This window comes from Malus domestica, chromosome 03, assembly GCF_042453785.1.
Source record: "Malus domestica chromosome 03, GDT2T_hap1".
Taxonomy (NCBI): Eukaryota; Viridiplantae; Streptophyta; class Magnoliopsida; order Rosales; family Rosaceae; genus Malus; species Malus domestica.
Genome location: NC_091663.1, coordinates 5,840,875 through 5,862,936, shown reverse-complemented (window position 1 = coordinate 5,862,936; position 22,062 = coordinate 5,840,875). Strand labels below are relative to the sequence as shown.

Sequence of the window (22,062 nt, the reverse complement as noted above, 5' to 3'; positions counted from 1 at the left end):
ACGCGTCTATGTGTAGACGGTGGCGTGTATGCAAGATGAGCCTCTGTTAGGCGTAGAGAAAATATGCGTACGATAGTTATAGAGAAGATGAACAGTTGTTCATAGTCTTGGTAGGGAGAGTAAGCCTATCAAATCGGGAATCTAGGATAAGATATCCAATCTTCTTACGATTATGATTGCATTATCTAATTTCTAAGATATCCTAATTTGACTTGAATTAGGGTTTTCTTACTTAGGAGACAAGTAACATCTTCAATGTGTAGTATGTCAGACTAAGGACTACGCTCATGGGTTACAAGTATTCTGGTCCCTCTTGCCACCCGAGATGCCACATGTTATAAGGACCATTTTTTATAGGGACCATTTTTTATTTTGTCCATACACATGTTATAAGGACCATTTTTTATAGGGACCATTTTTTATAGGGACCATTTTTTATTTTGTCCACCCGAGATGCCACATGTTATAAGGACCATTTTTTATAGGGTTTTCTTACTTAGGAGACAAGAAAATCATATTCCCACATCCTGTATGTTATAGGGACCATTTTTTATTTTGTCCATACACAAAGAAACATCCATATATAATTGGCATATTTATTTTACGAAAGAGGAAGAACATTCCTAAAGGAATACAATTATGAAAATAGGGAAATGATATGCTTGGCATATTTATTTCACGAACAACAACTGCAGCAGGATATCTTCACCATTATCCAAGGAAATATTTGAACCAGCTTGCTGAGAGTTTTGGGTGCCTCTTAAGTCCATCATTGTAATCTATATAGACGAAACCAAATCGTAAGGTGTATCCAGCAGCCCATTCAAAATTGTCCGTCAATGACCATGCAAAGTATCCCTTCACATTTACACCATCACTGCACAAAAAAGGCGAATTTCAAATGTAAGTATGTCTAGTGTAGTGATAAGTAAAAGATATAAGTTAAACCTTATTTAACTTTTCAAAAGAACTTACTCGATTGCTTTTCGAAGATAGTCGAGGTGGTGGTAGTGGTAATCAATTCTGTGGGTATCATTGAGGGATTGCGGAAGTGACAATTTGGGATCATCGAACTCATCCATGCCTGCAATATAATTAATTTTTTATTTAATGTTTTTTATTGAAGAAGAGGCGAAGAATTATAGATTCATCATTTCATTCCTATCGATTCAACAAATTGCTAAATGTTTGAGAGTTCCCATCTAGTTTTATATGTAGATCACTTATAGATGTCAATTGCATTTTACACCATATACATGTGAAGCATTAATTATTTAGTTAATTAAGGTTTAAAAATAATTACCGTTCTCAGTAATGTAAATGACCGGATTATTATATTTGTGCTTTGCGTAAAGTAAAATCTCTCGAATGCCTTTTGGATAAATAACTAGCCAGCTTGAAGCAGCCTGCAACCCCAATTTATGAAGGTAAGTTAACTAAATGAAAAACAATTACTCTTTGAATGCAAATAGTTTAGCTAATTGTTCGATGCGTACCGGAGGACCAATGGGGACTCCATTAAGCTCGGCTGCCACAACATTTAGGAATATGAGATTTTAAATATTTTGATGAACTTAAATTAGTCAAATTAAATAATTGGTTTTTCATTTTGTACTCACTTGATTCAAAAACGCAAGCATCGGTCAAGAAGCTTGGATTTGCAGAATTATTATCAGGTTGATCGCTTGAATAGTGAGTAGTATAATAATTCATTCCAACAAAATCAAATGACCCTTTTATTAACTTGGATTCTTCTTCTGTAAATTTAGGTAATCTTTCTTTAACAAGAACTTGCATACTGTGCGGATATTGGCCGCTTGTCAATGGCTCCATAAACCTATATAATCATTGAAATTTCGTCACTAAATTTTGTATTATTATCGTATAAATGAACATTTAATTGGGTTGATATATAAGTTTGGAACAAATAAACTTGCCATCCAAACATAAAATCCAAAGATCGATTTGCAGCATTCTGATGACGAGTTTCGTTAGAAATTGGCACAAACCAATTTGCCGCTAATGTTATTCCTATCACGCCTTCTTGAGATGCCTGCACATCACCACCCAAACTTGATTAGTTACGGTATGAAAAAAGGTAAATTAACCCTATCTCATTAATTTAATATTACAACATTGAGTATTAATATGACCTGATATTTAGTCTTGTACACTTCAACAGCATGTGCATGAGCGAGGAGGAAGTGGTGTGCTACTATATAGGGTTCGGTAGCCGAATCACCGCCGGTGCAGTTTAAGTTCTGCCAAGCAGAACATCGCCCAGGTGCTAATTGTCCTGATGCATAGCCAAAATTAATAAAATTATATGGCTCATTTAGTGTGATCCAATGCTTTACCCGATCGCCAAATAACTTAAAGCAAAGTTCTGCATAGTCTCGAAAATGATTGCTGCAACATGGAAAATTAAAAATCAGTTGCACGCTGATTTTGAAGGTTTATGCATTATAGCAATATACATTTGAATATGTAAACGATCAATCATGAAGAAGATAAAGAATTATTATTAATTAGAGAATCAAAGTCTACACTTACACAATTTGACGGTTTAAGAAACCACCATATTCTTCTTCTAAAGCTTGAGGAAGATCCCAATGAAAGATTGTCACATATGGCGCTATACCTGTGCATGATCAATAAAAACAACACGCTCGATTATATAACATGTAACTCTTAATATGTATCTATGTATATGTGTGTGTCTGTATATATATATTTGTAAGGTGGGATGATATATGAGATTAAGCTGTTGCATCACCTTTGTTTTGGAGTTCATTGATGAGATTGTTGTAGTATTGTACTCCTTCCTTGCTCACACCCCCACTTAGCTTTCCATCTAATTATATAATTAAAATTAAACAAGAACATAAGCAAATACATTCGGAAGGGGAACAAAATATGTTAAACTACATATATTATTGGTTATATTACTCAGGGCAAACATCATGCATGGACACACTACTTCGTCCCAACTAATTAACGCGAATGCGGATGATCAACTTACTTGGTAACAATCTGGACCATGAGATAGAGAACCTATAAGCATCCAATCCCATATCCTTCATAATCTTTACATCTTCCTATATAGAATAACACAATATGTGTTATAAGAAAATGCCTCATCTTCAACCTCCTTAATTTTCTTAAGGCCGTAAATTCTTTAATTCTCCTTATACTATTGAATAATTCAGAAGGACTGGAGAACAAAGTTAATGAAATTTTTGAACCTTATAGCGGTGGTATTGATCATTAGCCACGTCCCCATTGCTTCCATCACTGATTTTTTCTGCAGTTAACCATGTAAAATTTTCATTATCTTCATAAACCTCATGGTTTAGGCCTCGTCCCCCATCAATGTCTAACCCTTGTAAAGGTTAAGTATAAATCTGTATTAATCAAGGTTCAATTCAATCTGGCACCGGTGTAGGTACCTGGATACTGGTGGGTGAAGTTATCCCATATGCTTGGTCCTTTACCACCTTCATTCCATGCACCTTCATACTGAAATTAATTTACACATATAAGAGTTCAAAATGAGCATCTTAGTATTTTCCTGCATGTATGCTAATAGGGCGGACATTAAATGAAAACCCTAACAACTTATTAAGTGCAGAAACACTAACTTGGTAAGATGCTGAAGCTGAACCAAATACAAAGCCTGATGGAAAACTGCTCCTGTTCAGGGAAGCACTGCTTCTGTTCAGGGAAGCACTGCTATAACGACTAGGTATATTAGTTAGTAGTTTTTCCACCGGCCTCTCGAATTCCTCACTCTCCCTCTCACTTCCAACCCCAGTAGACCCAAACCCACCAGCCCCTTCAAACGAAAGCCTCCCCTCACTCGCTCCGAACCCGCCCACCTGACTCACCAACTCCCCCTGATCCCCGGCTTCGCTCTCCACCCTGCTGGCCACCACCCCTTCCTGCTGGTCCGTACTGTCGGAGCTCTGAACCGGAATCACATCGCACTCTTCTCGCTTGACCGCCGAGTTCAAAACCCTCCTGCCTTTCTGTTTGTTTCTGGGGAAAGTTGGGTTTTTTGGGAGTTTGGAGGTCAAGATGGGTTTTGGGTGAGCGGCAATGCGTTTTCTGGGTTTGGGGTTCGGGAGAGAGAGGAAGCTCTGAGCTGCTATGGAGTGGATGGCGGCCATGGCTGACCGTTGGGACAGAGTCGGGAGGGGCACCGAGTTAAGTCTGAACATTGTATCTCGCCGCGTTGGGACGGGGAAATGCGATTGGTTTGGATATGATAGCTGTGGCGGGAGATGCGATCAAGTGCGCTAAGGAATATAATTTCAGTTTGGGGAGCCGTTGGGTTTTGTAGATGTTCTGAGATGAACGGATGGAGGTTTTGTGGTTGATCTTGAAGAGGGGTGCAATCGTGTAGGATTTTAATTGGGTGAAAAGAGGGTGGTGTAGATTTTTATGATGAGGTGCTGTGTTGAGGATGTTGTTTTGTTTTTTAGGGAGAATATGGTGATGAAATGCAGGCCACATGAAAAAGATGATTGTTTGTTAAGCCAGACAAAATGGATAAATTAACAAATTTGAGAGATGCAAATAATTGGACGTTGACCTGAATATTCCCAGGAGAACGATGTCGTGCTGCTCTTTTACTCATACCATTTACTCTTTTTTCTAAGTTGGCCATATAAGCTGACGATATGGTAGATATGTCCTATTTTAACATATATTTTTAACATCTCATCATGTATGACATGTGTTACGTGGTGTACATTTTTTTCTAATATCTAAAAAATTTGATACCAGTCAATCGATTCCAGATAGATTTCCAGATAACTTTGCAACACATGTTTTTTGCTGCAATTTTGTATGCCATTCAAGTTTCCATGGTCCTCCTTAACACAAATGTAGTCTTGTTTTGTTGTTTCTCAAAGTTTTTGTTATTTCATTCATGGAATATGATTGGTTCAGTTTTGTCTCGTCAAATTGAGGAATCAGAGTTTTATTAGTTTAAACAATCTTGAGCGTCTTTATCTATTGCTAATATAATCGATGTTGGACGTTCACATTGTAATAATGTAACTGTCAACCAAACCATTCATATTACATTTTGCAAGTAATTTTCAGTATAAATTGTGAAGGAAAGGACGTCGATGGAATGAAGACTCTCAACTTCCAACCAAAACAGTGGGAGTGTAATTAAGTTGTTGAATGAGGTAGAAAACATCAGATAAATGTTCTTATAACTATTTGCATGTATAACATTGGAATTTGTATCATAAAATGCAAACACATCCGGCAAGTGGCAATGCTAAAGCTTAAGGGAAATTTTGGAAATATCTCGGTGCCAAAAGCAAAAGGCCACCTATTATGGTGTTCACACCTTTCCTTTCTTCAGCTCACTGCCAACAGGACTTCTACGACAAGAATAGACTTTCTCAACTTTCTTTTTGTTCGAGCCCTAACAAATGGGTCAGCAACCAATGAGTCTGTACAACCATAGAAAGCCATGAAATTTTTTGTTAGTAACATGAATTGATGTTTTAAAAACTGTAATCGGATTTACGAAAAATGGAAGACAACGAAAAAAGTACATGTGAATGACTAAAAACAGTAATCAAAATTATTCATTACTTCAGCAAAATTAATCAGAATTTCAAAACACCAATTTTGTTTTATATCTTCTTGTTGCTTCTGGTGACATGGGAACGAAAGGAGGATGGTGGTATGTTGTTGCCGCAGTGAATCAGGGAGTCAAAGCTCTTTGCCCGGAATTTTCTTCATCCTCTGCCCCTCCCCTCCATCAAGGTTAGTAGGTTAGAAGTTGATTTGAAATGTGGAATCAATCCAAGAACCTAAACTGCAGCCAAAATCATATCCTTTGTAAACAAAGAGTTGAACATTTCCTGATAACCCAATTGGATGAACAAATAACTTTTATCGAATTTACAAAAGTTGAAGAGAACGAAAACTGAAAAGATGAATCACTAACCCGATGAAATTTTTTGATTTTTGGAGAAAAACTTGTTCCGAAAGCTCAAATCTTTTACTAATTTCTGTCACTGAGTTTGTCGATCCTTTTTTGTTTGGAATGAACTGAAACCACACAGCGAACTCCTGAAAACCAAAATTAGCCTCCTTCCGATTACACATCTCTAAATACTGGTGGTATTCAGGTGGTTAGTGTTGAACCTTCTCACCAAACTCAGATCGTGGAAATCTTTGGGGGAGAAAATTGCCCACTACTGCTTAGCAGTTTGAGAGGCTTAAGCACGTCTACTTGTTTTTCTTCTTTTTTTTCAAATTTCTGTTTTCTTTTCCAATACTTTTTAAATTTTTTAAATTTTATATTTTTATATTTTCTTTATACTGTAACCTTTTTTATACTTCTTTTTTACATATATGGTAAATATATATATATTTTTTAGTTTGTGTTTTTAAACTGCCCACTACTTCTTAGCAGTTTGTGAGGGTTAACTGTTAAGCACGCATGTTTATAGATTTTATTTTATTTTATTTGTTTTCTACCCAATTATGGTGTTTTTACGACTTTGTCCTCATTTTCTAAACTTTTGTGGTTTTTAATTGTGAATGAAGCAAAGGGCAATATTGGGTTTACTGAATGTTTCACCAAACTGGGGCTCTCACTTTATATATATACTAGCCTCTCCGCACGCACGTTGGCATTTTTGCATCACGGGCGCTACGCGCCCCTAAAGGTGTATTGTGTTATTCTTTTTCATTGTGATTGTCAAGATATATTTTAGATGTATTGAGCAAAGAGGAACTTTATCTTTATCATGCACGTCTTAAAAAATTGTCATATTTTTTGTTTTCACTTTGCTTACAGTAATGATTTAAATGTTATTCATGCAATTGTCAAACAACATCATCTGGAAGCAAGTTCCTACCTTGTGTTCATAAACAATAGTAAGTAGATGTGAATAAAAAAAAGTAGATGAAAACATTAAGTACTCGTAGCAAAATACAAATAACTTAAATGTCAAAATATAAAACCGACATCACAATATGTACATTTTTCACAATACCCATAAAGTCTATATGTCACTGTTTCTTTTGAAAAGAAAATTGACATCAATGCTGCAATTTCCACCCATTCGTTCCTGATTGACACTTCAAATTTTCATTGCCAATCTACAAACAATAGTGAGAAAATTAAAAATCAAATAAAAAGAGTTAAATGATAAGTGAGAAATGCATATTGAAAGATTATCGTTAATAAAGTTGTTACCTATTAGGAATCACCATAATTAGCTGGAATGAAGCAAGACTTCTTTGTATACTACATTCCGTGTAAATACACCTTGTTGGCCGACTATGGAGCCATTTTTTACTAACACAGTTGTGGTTGACTTTGAGACCCCCCTCGATAAAGCCACATATAATTGTCCATGACTGAAGACGTGATCTGGAAGGTAAACGTCTACATGTGGTATTGTCTGACCTTGAGATTTGTTTATGGTAATAGAGAAACTTAGTTTCACTGGAAACTGCTTTCTTGTAAGTTCAAATGGAAGCCCAGCAGTATCAGTACTTTTGAGAGGGATTCTTGGTAAAAATACTCTGGATCCGGCAAATTGTCCAGTTAGAATTTCAGCATCAATAAGATTTCGGTAAGAACCACGACACAATAATCTTATACCATTACACAATCCCAATTTTGGATCAATATTCCTTAAAAGCATGATTGGAGCACCTTTTTTTAGAGTTAACTTGTGCGGAGGCAAACCACCAAGTGAGATTGAATTCAAGAACTCTGGCTGATACAAATTCCTTTCATCATCCTCAACTGAATCAAATGAATACATTGTCTCTTCTAAACCTGGAAACATATTGATTATCTTTTCATTTAACATATCAACGTCTTCATTTGTAGGAGTTACCACTGCCCTTTCCACCATGTAGGTTGCATCATTCATATGATCCTCTAAGTTAGGGAAGATTTTGGCAATTAATTGATTAATGGAATGCTCACTCTCCCATGGTATCACCATGCATTCAAGTAGTTTTACCATATCATCCATAATAACATCTTCATTCCCATCACCAACACGAAGTAAAAATTCTGAAAATTCACGATCATTTATGGATCTCATGTTTTGTTTGAGTTTTAAAATCTTTACTTGTGACCAAAATGATGCCTTAACAACACTTGCTTGGATTAGTTCGTACTTGGTTCCTTTCCGGATAACAGGAAGAACTTGTCGAAAATCTCCCCCAAATATCATTATTTTCCCCCCAAATGGTAAGTTAATATCTGTTAGGTCTCTAAACGTTCGATCAAGTGCTTCAAATGCATGACGATGCGTCATTGTTGCTTCATCCCAGATAATTGCCTTTGCCTTTTGTATTAGCTTTGCTAAATCGGATTGCTTACCAATTGAACACATCGATGATGCATCGAGACTAAGTGGTATCTTGAATTTAGAATGTGTTGTCCTCCCACCAGGCAATATCGTAGCTGCTATTTCAGATGATGCTGTTGCTAATACTATGTGCCCCAACCTTCTCAAGCTTGCTAACAATGCGCGATATAAGTAAGTTTTTCCAGTTCCACCGGGACCATCCACAAAAAAAGTTGCATTCTCTGATCGTTGAACTGCACCCATTATTATGTTAAACGCACTTCTTTGGTCATCATTTAAGCGTTCAATTGCATCAAGATCTTGTTGTGGAATACGTATGGATATCTCATCTTCAATACATCTTGTCATTCCTGAACTTGATTCATTTCCTCTTGTGATTTGGGGGAAATCAAACTCGTTTATACTCTTATTAAATTGAACCAAAAGTATGTTCAACTCACGCAAGAGTTTGTTGGTAGCAAGTGTGGGAGTTATGTTAGTCATGGAAACATAATCTTCTATCATGAATGGATAGAACTCATCCCATAACCCTCGAACACCAATTGGTGCACAATATACCAATATGGTGACGAATAATCTTTTTAAAGCCGATGACATCTGAATTGTGGAGGCCTCTAGCAAACATTGTCGAATACTGTCATCTCTTTCTAACAAACCTCGTTGTTCTGCTGCCTGTTTAAATGTTGGATGCAAAACCCCATTAACTGTTCTCAAGTTTGTGAAGGATGTTGGTCCTCTAACATGATTAAGAAGAATCCGAAGGTAAAATTTTTCACCTTCAGCAGGTGAAACTGCATATATTCGCCCAATAACCTTATTACGATTCATTCTTTTAGACCACTTTCTTTGAGCTTGAATCCATTTGTAATGTGATGGGATTTCCATGTATAAGTACCGTCGCGCTTCTGCATCCACATGATTAAGTGTAAAAAATTCAGTTAACATTGTCTTTCTTGTACTCTCATCATGTAGAATATTTATTATGCTCTCGTCGACACGAAACTGAACTTGGTGCATATTAGGAAGATGTATTTGCAATCGCTCAACAGATGGGTAACTTCGATTAATAATGAACTTGAATATCTTGCATAATGCCTCTGGTGCGCAAACCCATCTTGCATCATGAAATTGCTTTATTTCATCGTATTCAGGGTCTGATTGCACTTCGACTGTCACTCTATCTGGGCCTTTGTAAACATACTTATATAAGTACTTGACACTTTTTATGCTTGCACAAATTTCAACATTGATGTGACAATCATACCTTAACAGCAACCATGGATTATATGGAATGACCCAACTATTATCAACCATTATGTTTCCTTGTCGATTAAGAGAGACGGGCAATCGATTTCCTCGCCTTTGATAAATTGGGTACGAATCATTCCCTTGAACAGTGACTGGTGCAAATGGTTTGGGATACTTTCTCTTACAGCTCCCATTTTTCATACATGGAGATTGAGGATTATGCATCCCACACGAGCCATGAATCATATGCTTTAACACCACATTGTAAAGTAGAGGCTCTACGTCTTCGTTTGGTATTTCAGCTCTAACAATTCTGTCATACTCATCTGGGTTATTGATCTTATCATTTTCATCTAACACCACCAGCATATGCACATGTGGAAGACCACGTTTCTGAAACTCAATAACGTATGCATAGGCAACAACACTGCCCAATACCCCCTTTTCAATGATGTCTTCTTTTAGTTGCTCAAGTTTTGCATGAAATACTCTAGTGAGTAAGTAAGGGCGATCTTGTGGAGTTTGTCCAGCGAGTAATTCACTTTTGATTTCTTCCCAACTTGGGTTACATGTCATGGTAATAAAAAGATCTGGCTTTCCGAATCTTTGAACCAGAGTCATTGCATCTTGATATCGTTGGTACATGTCACGTGGGCTTCCAACAAATGATGATGGTAAAATAATTCTACGCCCAATGCTACCTGTTAATTTTTTATTTTCATTTAACTATATATATTGTACAGATTTTGAACAAAGTTATATTTTAAATAACGATAACTGAAATGATATATATACCTGCATTGTGTTGACCTGCATTTAAAGAGTCTTGAAGTCCTTTATAGAGATCGGCTCTAACTGTGGCTTGATTAGAACGCAGCCATTGAAGTTTTTGTGATTCAATTTTAATGTAGTTATCTACAGCATATTGTTGCAAGAGACTGCCACCTCGAAGCAAAAGTGATGATCCATTATGGCGTATCTGTAGAAGCAAATTTCATATATTGCTTTTAATATGGGAATCATCATTCATTTATATATATTGGGAAGTAAATTATGTTATCGGTACAAACTTGTAACATATAAGCATAATAGTCGCAACATGTTATTGCTCTTCCACCATCATCACGACTATTAACATCCCAACCATATGTACCGTAAGGTAGCAATAGTGGATACTGTAACGGATCATAAAATCCGACATAGTCTCGGACGTGAGAAAGTCTTCCACTAATTGTCTCGACCACGATATCCCTTCCATTTGCAATGGTGGCATCATCTCCATCTATTATAATTGCTGCAACTTGTGATGCTGATGGTAGACTATACTGACGCCGATCTATTGGTTGCTCTTTTAGGATCAACTTGCAATTCGGCAAATCTTGGCATTGTCCGAGGCTTCGCAATGTATGAACAAAAGGATTATGGTTGTTCAACATCTGTTGTATCTTTTCAACCACACATCTATCTAAAACTTCACTTTCACACATTCGGTTTTCAACTTCATGCTCAGTGTCATATATATAGGCTTGTAAAAATCGCGGTCTGTTTCCTTCATGTGGTAAAAGTCCACCAATCTTATGATATAATGCACCTTGAGCACGAAATGTGTAAATCCCACGGCCACCAATATTTATTCTTTCATCCACGTGTACTCTCATTGAAGTGAATGCAAATGCGTGATTGTAAGCTCGAATATTTTGCCTGAAGTGTCTACCCTCATTTGTTTGGTCAGAGAAAAGAGCAACCATTTCTGGTGGAGACTGTATTGGGGGTAAAGCAACTTTTTCTTTCAAGCAACACATATTCAAAGTTTCTCGAGTAAACAATCGTGCGTAGCAGTACGGACATGTGGTTGGAGCAGGTAAGCGGCAACCTAGGATACCCCGATTCTCATTATAATTTCTAGCACAATTGTGGTTTCTTCTTCCTCTACTTTGTCGCACATGACGATTGGTTCTAGTTGCATGTTCTTCTTCTGATATTTGTACATGAATATCCAACACTCAGTATAAGAATTTCCTTTGTAACTAATAATATATCTATATATAGATAGAATTATATACTAAGCTCACCATTATGGGGAACAGTTGAGAGCATCCCATCATATATTTGTGACCTATTCGAATGTGTCAATTGTCCTATATGAGTACGCATTCTAGAAGAAGTTTGGTCATCACGATTTGTGATATTTGACAGAACCCTTGAACTCGCGCTTTCATGCTCAATTTGTTCTAATAAATACATCACATTACAATATGATTAGTTAAAAAATTAATGTTTAATATTTAATATATTTAGTTGTGGTCTAATATTTTGTAAGACTACCACTAAAAATAACTACAACATTGAGATCAATATGAGAGTATGAACAAAAGAATAAAATGAGATTTCAATGCACAAAATAGTGTTCTAAAAATTGTCTAATTTTTATAGTGTGAAACAAATACAAATAAAGAAATTTAAATAAATACCTGGAATTTGTTGTTGTATATTACTGGGGTTGACCTTAACATCATAGTTAGCCAAATGAACTCGTTCTTGTATATTACTGGGACCTACTTGTTGCATAGTTAAAAAAAAATAGAAATTAGATGTTTTTAATTTTTTTAATTATGAGTTTAAGAAAAAAGAATATGAAATAAATACCAGGAATTTCTTGTTGTATGTTACTGGGGGATGTCATAGTATGATCATCACTTGGAGTTGGAATTTGTTGCCTTTTTTCTTGTGCTATTAGACGTCGTCGAGCTAGATATCTTTGACGTTCTTCAGGACTCAATGATTGACGCCATTGTCTTGTACGACTTTGAGCACGCTCCATGGAAAAATTTATCTAAAAAATTAATAAACATAATGAACCTAAATAGAATACAAATTTTGTGACATTCCACAAATACGAAAAGGTGTATCAGATGCCTACGAACTGAAGAAAACAAAAGCTTTATGTACACAACACTATAATACAAAAGAACAAAATAAAATAATCGCAAAATATTTTTGAAGTGTAATAAGTATCAATGCAAGAAAATGACGGGCCTTTATACACTTGCTGGTTGGTGTTAGGCCTTGGATATAATTTAGCCTTAAGGGTTTTTTTTTTTTTTTAAAAAAAATTATAAATTAGCGTAGTTTGTATCGTTTTAATTTTTATGTCAACTGGATGAGTAGAATTTTAAACTTTTTGTAATAACCCTAAACCCTATCATATCATTGTTTAATGTCAACATTCCCTATTGCACCAGAGATATGTTTCTTGTCGAGTTAGCTTAATGTGAATGCCTCTAATTTATATATGGACATGATATAATTGTCAAGTATTTAAAAGTCAAGCATTTGGTTGGAACATATTTCATTTAATATTTTTTAGGATTATAAGGGAGTGGGAATAGATGAAATATCGGATAGAGTTCAATAATGGGTAGCTTTTTGACCATCGATTTCGACTGCGAAGGCAAAATGTAAATTTATATTCATTTAGAAACATAAAGGTGTAAATTGAATAAAATAACAATCAAATTTATATGCTAACATGATTAGGTACGTTTTCACATTGAATTAGGGTTCAACATTAGAAGTTCTTTTCTCAAGTCTCAACATTCAGCAAAATGAAGAAAACAAAAGGCCAAAAGCAAAAAGCCACCTCTTCCACTGTTATCACCCTTCCTTTTCTTCAAGGCTCACTGGCAACATAAAAGCTATGGCAATAATACAGTTTCCCCCTTCCTTTTTGTTCGTGCCTCGACAAATGGGTCTGCAACCAATGAGTGTGTAAAAGCATCAAAGGTTTTGTTGGTAACATGAATTGTATGTGTTTTAAAAAACTCGGATTTACGAAATTTGAAAGAGAACAAAATGTTAAAACATAAATTAGTAAAAGAAAAACATATATGAAAGAAAACAGGTAATCATGGAGTTGAGGATTCTATTGTGTAAATCATGAACACATTGTACGCAGTGAGGCAGTGAAAAATGACTACCTTGGTTCTTAGATGTTTAAGCTAAAAATAAATTTGTAAGCTTATAAGCAAGCAAGACATTGATATTTCAAAATCCCATGACTTTCGGCAAGTACGTACTAAATCTTAAGTCCATATAACAACTCAAAACATTTTGTATTGCACTAAAGAGAAAAAGCTAGCAATCATACCTCAGCTAACCGAGCAGCAATGACTTCAATTGACACAAAGGTCCAAATCTAATCAATGTTAACAAAAAATTACACTTGCCAAAATCAATCCAATACCTGTTGCACAATCACAAAATGTGTTAAAACCCGAAAATGGGCGAAAAAGCAAAGAAGAAGCATTGATGAGATTAAGGCATTTAAATAATTGGATGAAGTGGACAAAGATCAGTAAAAAGTTGGGGAGAGAAGTTATAATCTCTACAGTGGTTGCTTGGTAATAAATAATGACACTACAAATTGACATAGTAAAATTATAAAACCATCAGAAAATTGGAATTAAGCCAAGAAGTTTTTATTTTTTTATTTTTATAATCTTAGATGGTAAAATGAAAATGCACCAAACCAATATATACCTTTCTGATCCCCACGGTCACTGAAATCATCTTATCACTTCTTCATTTGCCAATGCAGTACCAAAAGCGGGCACCAATTAACTGGCACTTAAGCCTGAATGTAACAAAGTAGAGTATCAGATCTGTGCACTGGCGGAAATGATAGAAAGTACCATCGCCAATACCTTATGCATACCTGATACGCCAATCCCCTCTTTAATCGCTGAAGGAAGATCCATTGGGTCCATCTATAATATTCATGATCTCAGTCGTATGAGAATCATAATGACTTAAGCAAGCAAAATACAAAATGTCAATATATAAGGAACAAAGAATACAATTTAAAAACTGAAAATGGACAAAAAAACAAAGAAGAAGCATTCAAGAGATTAAGGCATTTAAATAAGTAGGACGAAGTGGACATAGATCAGTAAAAAGTTGGGGAGGGAAGTGATAATCTCTGCAATAAGGCAGTAAAAAATGAGTCCAACTAATTCAATCTATTCCCTTTTGTCTACTGGCTATTGTGCCACACAATCCCATTGTTGAAATTTTCCAATTTCATATTTCCAGTAAATGTGTCAATCCCATTTAAATAATTACACTTGAAAGACAATTCAATGAGAAAAAAAAATAGGAAAAGTAATTTGAAACTCTTGAATGGAAAAGGAGAAGGGGCGGAGAATTACCGTTTAGTTCCGTTTACGGTTTCAGAGAGTAAGGGAGGTCTTCTTCGCAACAACTTTATTTACATCACTATAAATCGCATAAACCCTACAAACTTCCATTACATGTCAAAAAAAAATTCCGTGAAAATTGAAAGGAAAACTGATGATTCAAATGGAAGAAAGACAAAAGCCCAATCACATACTCAAAAGGAACACGACATATAGCTGTAAACGTACCTTTGTCGACCTTCTCTTTGAGCTTTAGGAACTGGAATTGCATTTACTATAAAGCCGAACTGAAATGAAAACCAAATGAGGGGAATCACTGATCAAAGCAACATCCTTCTTTGAACGTGGTGATTCTTTTCATATATTACACCAACCTTAATTCACTGGATTACTGATTAAACTCACAAATAGATTACAACAACCTTAATTCACTCGACTTACACATTCAAACAATCGAAACTAATTCCCGGAAACAGAACTAAGTACATTATCGATTTCTGGCATTTCTACTACAAAATTACCAAAACATATAAACAAATTGAGCTTTATATAATAACTTATCATAAAGGGTGAACATACTGCAACCTGATCAAACAGAATGATCGGTACAACTCGGGATTGAAGAATCTTTGATTACTTTGAAAACTTGGTGAAGTTACTCCTCCAGAACTCCATGAAGAAAAATGACAGGCTGCAGGATAAGATTCAAAACGTATTAAATAAAAAACCAATAAAGATGTCCTCTGCCCAACTTTTCTGAATGAGATTCCTAAAACATGCAGAATATTTAAATTCCTTTATTTTACGTAGGCGATCTATATTTATAATTAAACTCAATTTGGCTCAAAGCTCCTCAATTTCTTTCTTTTGACGCTTGAGAATAGCAACATCTGTTAGAATCTGCCAGGAATGACATACTTTAAAATAATAACAGTTAAAACATATGATACAAATAAGAGAACAATTTCTTTGTCCAACATATACAAACTTGGGAGAATATGAAGAATTAATCCAAAAAAGATTGCAAACGAAGCCAAGAGAGAAATTTAAAGTACATCAGAGAAAGCAAATAAGCTTGCTTGCAATCAATTAAAATTGCATGGCATGTATAATTAGTATGTTCAATGTCAGATCAAGACAAACAAACCTGTTCAAAGAACAGGGGCGAATTATTAAGGTGCCTTAACGGGTCAGCAACCAATCAATCTGTACAACCATAGAAAGCCATGAAATTTTTTGTTAGTAACATGAATTGATGTTTTAAAAACTGTAACCGGATTTACGAAAAATGGAAGACAACAAAAAAAAGAACATGTGAATGACTAAAAACAGTAATCAAAATTATTCATTACTTGAGCAAAATTAATCAGAATTTCAAAACACCAATTTTGTTTTATATCTTCTTGTTGCTTCTGGTGACATGGGAACGAAAGGAGGATGGTGGTATGTTGTTGCCGCAGTGAATCAGGGAGTCAAAGCTCTCTGCCCCTCCCCTCCATCAAGGTTAGTAGGTCAGAAGTGGATTTGAAATGTGGAATCAATCCAAGAACCTAAACTGCAGCCGAAATCATATCCTTTAAAAACAAAGAGATTGAACATTTCCTCAAAACCCAATTGGATGAACAAATAACTTTTATCGAATTTACAAAAGTTGAAGAGAACGAAAACTGAAAAGATGAATCACTAACCCGATGAAAGTTTTCGATTTTTGGAGAAAAAATTGTTCCGAAAGCTCAAATCTTTTACTAATTTCTTTCACTGAGTTTGTCGATCCTTTTTCGTTTGGAATGAACTGAAACCACACAGCGAACTCCTGAAAACCAAAATTAGCCTCCTTCCGATTACTCATCTCTAAATACTGGTGGTATGCAGGTAGTTAGTGTTGAACCTTCCCATCAAACTCAGATCGTGGAAATCTTTGGGGGAGAAAACTGCCCACTACTACTTAGCAGTTTGAGAGGCTCCGAGACTACATGCTTGTTTTTCTTCTTGTTTTCAATTTTTTGTTTTCTTTTCCAATACTTTTTAGATTTTGTTTTCTACCCAATTATGGTGTTTTTACGAATTTGTCCTCATTTTCAAAACTTTTGTGGTTTTTAATTGTGAAGGAAGCAAAGGGCAATATTGGGTTTATTGAATGTTTCACCAAACTGGGGCTCTCACTTTATATATATATATATATATATATATATATATATATATATATATAGACATAATATATATATATATCTATATATATATATATATCTATATATATATATATATATATCTATATATATAGACATAAAGTGAGAAGGATAAAAAGGTGAAACATTCAAAATACCAAAGATTGTCTGTCAAAAATTCTAAAAATTACAATTGAACCATAAGAATTTAAAGTAATTCACCACATTTTAATTTTGAATGAATTTTAAATTTAAAACTTTAATTAAAAAAAAAACTCTCATGTTAGTGGGTAGTTTCATGGTTTTGTTTTTTTTTTTTCTGAATAATTTTTTAATAAAAATATAAAATAGTTAACTTAAAAAAAATTAAAAGACATAATCTAATATAAAAAGGTCAATTGCCACACGCGAATGCGTGTGGCAAGAGGCTAGTAAAGAGAAAGTATGTATGAGGAAAACATGTAACCGTTAATCTATATCTATATATATAAAGTGAGAGCCTCAGTTTGGTGAAACATTCCAAAATACCAAGAATATCCTTATATTTTCTTCACAATCAAACCCAAAAAAAATCAGAAAATAAGGACAAACTGGTAAAAAAAACCAAATTCATCATCCCAAAGGGTAGTTTGATAATAGTTCTCACTCTTTCACAACTGCTACAACACGTTCCCGCTGTTTCACAACTGCCCGTGCCAATTTGCATCAACCTCTGCTCCTCCCTCTTAACCTTTGGCTAGCGTAAAACTCCATTCAATTTCTTCCTCCATTAGTTCTTCAATCATCTCACGTATTCAAATATTATTTTTGTTTTTTTTTTGTTTATGCAGTTTTAATTTATTTGGGAACTTTTTTAGTCCCCTAGATTCTTCTATTGCTACTCAATTCCGAGATTTGATCGTGCTTTTTTGAATTGCAGCATAAAGAGGTGATGAGGCTTTCAACCCATTTACAAAGGATATATCCCAATGCCATTGGGTGTTTGAGTGGTATTTTCGTTTCTATTGTCTCTGTCTTTTTTATCATATCAATTCACAGGCAACAATCGAGTCCTCTCTCCCAAATCGTCCTAATTGGTCCCTTTATAAACTCCTTTTATTTGGGTTTTACAACAATCTCATTATTCATTTAGCCTATATAAGAGGAGTATTTACACAAGCTCATTGTTCACAGCCGTTTGGTAATTGTTCCACTGGTAATTCTGATGTGAATCTCTCATATGCATAACATGTTAATAGCACATGGCATGGCCGTTGACATCTATTGTATTTTTTTTATTTCAGTTTTACAGAGGTGCAGCCGCTGAGTCCCGACCACGACGCAGACGAAGTTGTAACGACAGTCTAAAAAGGTATTTCTACAAAATTCAGAGCATTCTTAACCTCACACCTCTCTTTCATCCTATTCATGTATGAGATATTTTTCAATTTGATTCTTTCATTGTTTGGGTTGTTTAGTTTAGTTCTTGATTGATTGAGAATGGCTGGATATTAGTTACCTCCATTATTGCGTTACAACTCCTTTGTTATTTTCTTATATTATTGGATATTTCAATTTCTGATTGCAAGAATCTTGCAATCGACTTTAATTTGTAGAAATGTGCCGATGCACTTTTTTCGTTCTCTTTGTTTCTTTGCAGATTTACGAAGAAGGATCTGACTTTGAAAAATCACTTCAAGCTTTGGAAAATTTATCTTCCATTGAGAGGTTTTTAGAATGTTGGATGACAACATTTGAATCATTTATTCTCAAATGGTAGTTTATTGACTTACTAATTAGTATGGTACATTGACAACATTAGTTAGTTATATTCAATGAATTTTATATCAACTCGGAGTGTGCATGATTCCTTTGTTCACATCACCCATGCTAAAAGCTCTACTTCACAGCAGGCTACGTGAGACGGGAAGAAGAGCTTGCAATATCTTTTTAGTTCTTAATTAGGTCATCGAGTAAAGCCTCCAAATCCATTTCTTAATTCATATCTATTTTCTTATGGGTTGTGCCGTACAAAGTTATCTATTTTTCAAATCAAATTTTTTTTTGAATTTTTGTGTTTGTGCTTAATCGAGTCTGCAGTAGAAATGAAGTCAGATGACGTTGTAAACTTCCACCCCCGTTTCTTCAAAAGGTGTGTGAATTCTTCATTACACCAATTGCAGGTTCTCATACTATTTCCAATTTTTGGTATCGCACATAAGAAAGGATGGAGTTCTTGATTTTTCATATGCCTTCATATGTTGAATGTGATCTGAATTTAGTTGTAGTTAATTTGTCAAAGTTATTTGTCGTAACTTTTTGGAATGGAAGTCTTAGTATTTGCCCAGCAATTTTTGTGAATTCCAAACTTTGCTTACAATTTTAGTCACGTATAAACTTCTAATTGGATTTGTTCCCCGACCATACTAATATAATAGTTGTTCTTTTGCTTTTATGTAGAAGTAAGAAGATTGTTTTGCCCTTATGTATCCTGCTTCTTTCTGTTCACGAAAATGCCAAGAAAAAAGTACTTTGTGATCATTTTCTTTTCTTCTTTTATAGTATAGTGATGTGTGGATAAAATTTGTCTTTTTTTTTTTTGTATTAGCAACCTATTACCCATCCTTAAGCATGTTCTGTTAAGAAACCTTTGATTTTTCTTTTGTTTAATTTCTCATCCGATAGGTTCAATATTAATAGAGTCTACTTGACATCCACATTGGAACGACAGTCTATAAATGCAATGACATGCTTCTAATTCCATCCTCATTAATTATCTTAGTAACAATCGAGAATTTGAATGACATGCTTCTGATTGTTTTGTTTCTGTTACAGTTACAGATATTCAATGATGACCAAAGCTTTTCTACACTTTTCTTTGGAGAAACATATGCATGCAGATAAAAGATGCAATTGCCTAGAACCTTTGTTCCAGTTGAAGCATGTCTTGAAAAAGAGTAGTCAATTAATTGTTGCAGATTGATATTAGGTCTTGAAAATAATTTTGGCTTTTAGGTTTTTTAATAAGTTAAAAAAAATTTTACAGAGTTTTATTTTATGTAAAATTGGTGAAGTGTGTGTGTATATATATATATATATATATATATTGTAATAATGTTTGTATGGTTCCATATACCAAATGAAGGATGCGTTAGAAATGTGTAATACAAGGCTACTACATGACATATGTGGTTTTGACATGCATAAAAGATCGTAGGGCCAGTGATAAAAAAAAATGCCTCTCGCATGCACAGAAGCATATATAGACTGGCAATGAAAATCTAAAGCATCAATCATGAAGAAATGGGTAGAAATTGCAGCATTGATGTCAATATGTAAACTTTCTTTTCAAAAGAAACAGTGTCATATAGACTTTATGGGTATCGTGAATAATGTACATATTGCGACGTAGGTTTTATATTTTGACATTTAAGTTGTTTTGTATTTTGCTACGAGTACTTAATGTTTTCATCTACTTTTTTTTTTATTTACATCTACTTACTATTGTTCATGGACTTTAGGTAGGAACTTGCATCCAAAATCCCATGTTGTTTGACAATTGCATGAATAGCATTTAAATCATTACTTTACGCAAAGTGAAAACGAAAAACATGACAACTTTTTAAGACGTGCATGGTAAGGAAAAAGTTCCTCTTTGCACAATACATTTAAAATATATCTTGACAATTACAATGACAAAAAAAATTAACACAATACACCTTTAAAGGCGCGTAGTGCCCGTGATGTGCATGCGGAGAGGCTAGTATTTAATTAAGAATGTGGATCAATACAGATAATAAATAATTAGTAAAAGTATATATCGTAAATAAGTACCAAAAGTCTTCGATATCAATTGGCTAGACACCTTCGCAACATTATAAATAATTTAGACTATCACGAGAATATAGCCCTATATAATCTAATCGTGATAAGGTCATGACTTGCATAGTTGCATTAAGTTGCCCTATATAATTTAATCGTGATAAGGTCATGACTTGCATTAAGTTGGGAACGTGCACATAGCGTACATGAAACTTAATATCTTGGAGATTTCAATGAACAGATTATGGTGAGGTGAAAATTTTATTAGGGATGGGATAAAAAAAGCAGGGGGTGAAAGTCTATTTCTTCACGTTTTTCCTCCAAACCTATTGAAATGTGTAACAAGTTAAGAGGTACTGTACATACAAAAACGAAATAAGTACTTGTTTGTGGGAACTAGATATACTTGTTTGTTAAAATTAATGTTGTTCCATATTTTGTAATTATTTTAGAGTTAGATATGTTTACTTCCTGCTTGGAATTTGACAATTTGTTAAGGAAATTCAGCTGGTCTCAATAACATAATAAAAGACTACAAAAGTGTTCTAGAGGGCTGACCACTACACCAAAACTGTCAAAAAGTGGATTGAAATAGACATGTATCCCTATGCTAGTTTGGAGGGTCCGCGCCTAATCCATCGCTACAACAAAATTGTCAAAAAAATTAGTTATATTGTAGAAACTGTCAAAAAGTGGATTGAAATAGAGATGCATCCCTATGCTAGTTTGGAAGGTTCGCGCCTAATGCATCTGTCACATTCCGGCCCGGGTTAACCACATCCCGAGCCTACTCCACCACCATAGCACGATATTATCCGGCACATCCCGGGCCCACTCCACCACCGTAGCACGATATTATCCGCTTTGGGCTTACCATTCCCTCACGGTTTTTTTTTTTTGGAACTCACAAGCAACTTCCCAGTAGGTCACCCATCCTGGGAGTGCTATGGCCTCCTTCACGCTTAACTTCGGAGTTCCTATGGAACCCGAAGCCAGTGAGCTTCTAAAAGGCCTAGTGCAAGGTAGGGATGAGAATATACATTTAAGGATCACTCCCCTGGGCGATGTGGGATGTCACACTCCACCCCCCTTAGGGGCCCGACGTCCTCGTCGGCACACCACAGCCAGAGTTAGGCTCTGATACCAATTTGTCACATCCCAGCCCGGGTCCACCATATCCCGGGCCCACTCTACCACCGTAGCACGATATTGTCTGCTTTGGGCCCCGACTACGCCTTCACAGTTTTGTTTTTGGGAACTCACGAACAACTTCCCAGTGGGTCA

General features: G+C 35.1%; 3 protein-coding genes and 2 long non-coding RNA genes across 13 annotated transcripts; all 5 read right to left on the bottom strand.

Moving 5' to 3' along the window:
• Positions 1-580: 580 nt before the first annotated feature.
• LOC103427111 (beta-glucosidase 13-like) lies at positions 581-4,676 on the bottom strand. 2 transcript variants are annotated; one of them, XM_070818196.1, is made up of 14 exons: positions 4,595-4,663; positions 3,642-4,454; positions 3,450-3,519; positions 3,246-3,304; positions 3,023-3,098; positions 2,777-2,854; positions 2,554-2,641; positions 2,154-2,409; positions 1,938-2,053; positions 1,620-1,837; positions 1,497-1,528; positions 1,304-1,406; positions 976-1,084; positions 581-877 (listed from the first exon to the last, which is right to left on the bottom strand). In XM_070818196.1, exons 2-14 carry the CDS (start codon positions 4,218-4,220, stop codon positions 712-714), a joined length of 1,950 nt encoding a protein of 649 aa, XP_070674297.1. In that variant the 5' UTR covers positions 4,221-4,454; positions 4,595-4,663; the 3' UTR covers positions 581-711. The 2 variants fall into 2 exon arrangements, with proteins under 2 accessions (XP_070674297.1, XP_008363403.2); XM_008365181.4 differs by having other exon boundaries at positions 3,642-4,676.
• Positions 4,677-5,181: 505 nt separating this feature from the next.
• Positions 5,182-6,262, bottom strand: LOC139194047 (uncharacterized). Its single transcript, XR_011578736.1, has 3 exons — positions 5,975-6,262; positions 5,617-5,842; positions 5,182-5,471 (listed from the first exon to the last, which is right to left on the bottom strand). It is a non-coding gene; the product is annotated as an uncharacterized lncRNA (long non-coding RNA).
• A 1,164-nt stretch (positions 6,263-7,426) lies between these two features.
• On the bottom strand, positions 7,427-10,238 carry LOC139194616 (uncharacterized). The gene is made up of 2 exons (XM_070819501.1): positions 7,566-10,238; positions 7,427-7,447 (listed from the first exon to the last, which is right to left on the bottom strand). Exons 1-2 carry the CDS (start codon positions 10,236-10,238, stop codon positions 7,427-7,429), a joined length of 2,694 nt encoding a protein of 897 aa, XP_070675602.1.
• A 329-nt stretch (positions 10,239-10,567) lies between these two features.
• LOC139194045 (uncharacterized) lies at positions 10,568-12,444 on the bottom strand. Its single transcript, XM_070818195.1, has 4 exons — positions 12,264-12,444; positions 12,089-12,172; positions 11,690-11,848; positions 10,568-11,592 (listed from the first exon to the last, which is right to left on the bottom strand). The coding sequence occupies exons 1-4, from the start codon at positions 12,436-12,438 to the stop codon at positions 10,640-10,642; spliced, it is 1,371 nt and encodes a 456-aa protein (XP_070674296.1). The 5' UTR covers positions 12,439-12,444; the 3' UTR covers positions 10,568-10,639.
• A 668-nt stretch (positions 12,445-13,112) lies between these two features.
• Positions 13,113-16,809, bottom strand: LOC139194044 (uncharacterized). Of its 8 annotated transcripts, none has more exons than XR_011578730.1 (10): positions 16,501-16,809; positions 16,165-16,367; positions 15,960-16,018; positions 15,398-15,712; positions 15,041-15,099; positions 14,825-14,909; positions 14,332-14,424; positions 14,157-14,250; positions 13,765-13,860; positions 13,113-13,368 (listed from the first exon to the last, which is right to left on the bottom strand). It is a non-coding gene; the product is annotated as an uncharacterized lncRNA (long non-coding RNA). The 8 variants fall into 8 exon arrangements; XR_011578734.1 differs by having other exon boundaries at positions 14,825-14,916; positions 15,392-15,503; XR_011578733.1 differs by having other exon boundaries at positions 15,392-15,503.
• Positions 16,810-22,062: the final 5,253 nt, after the last annotated feature.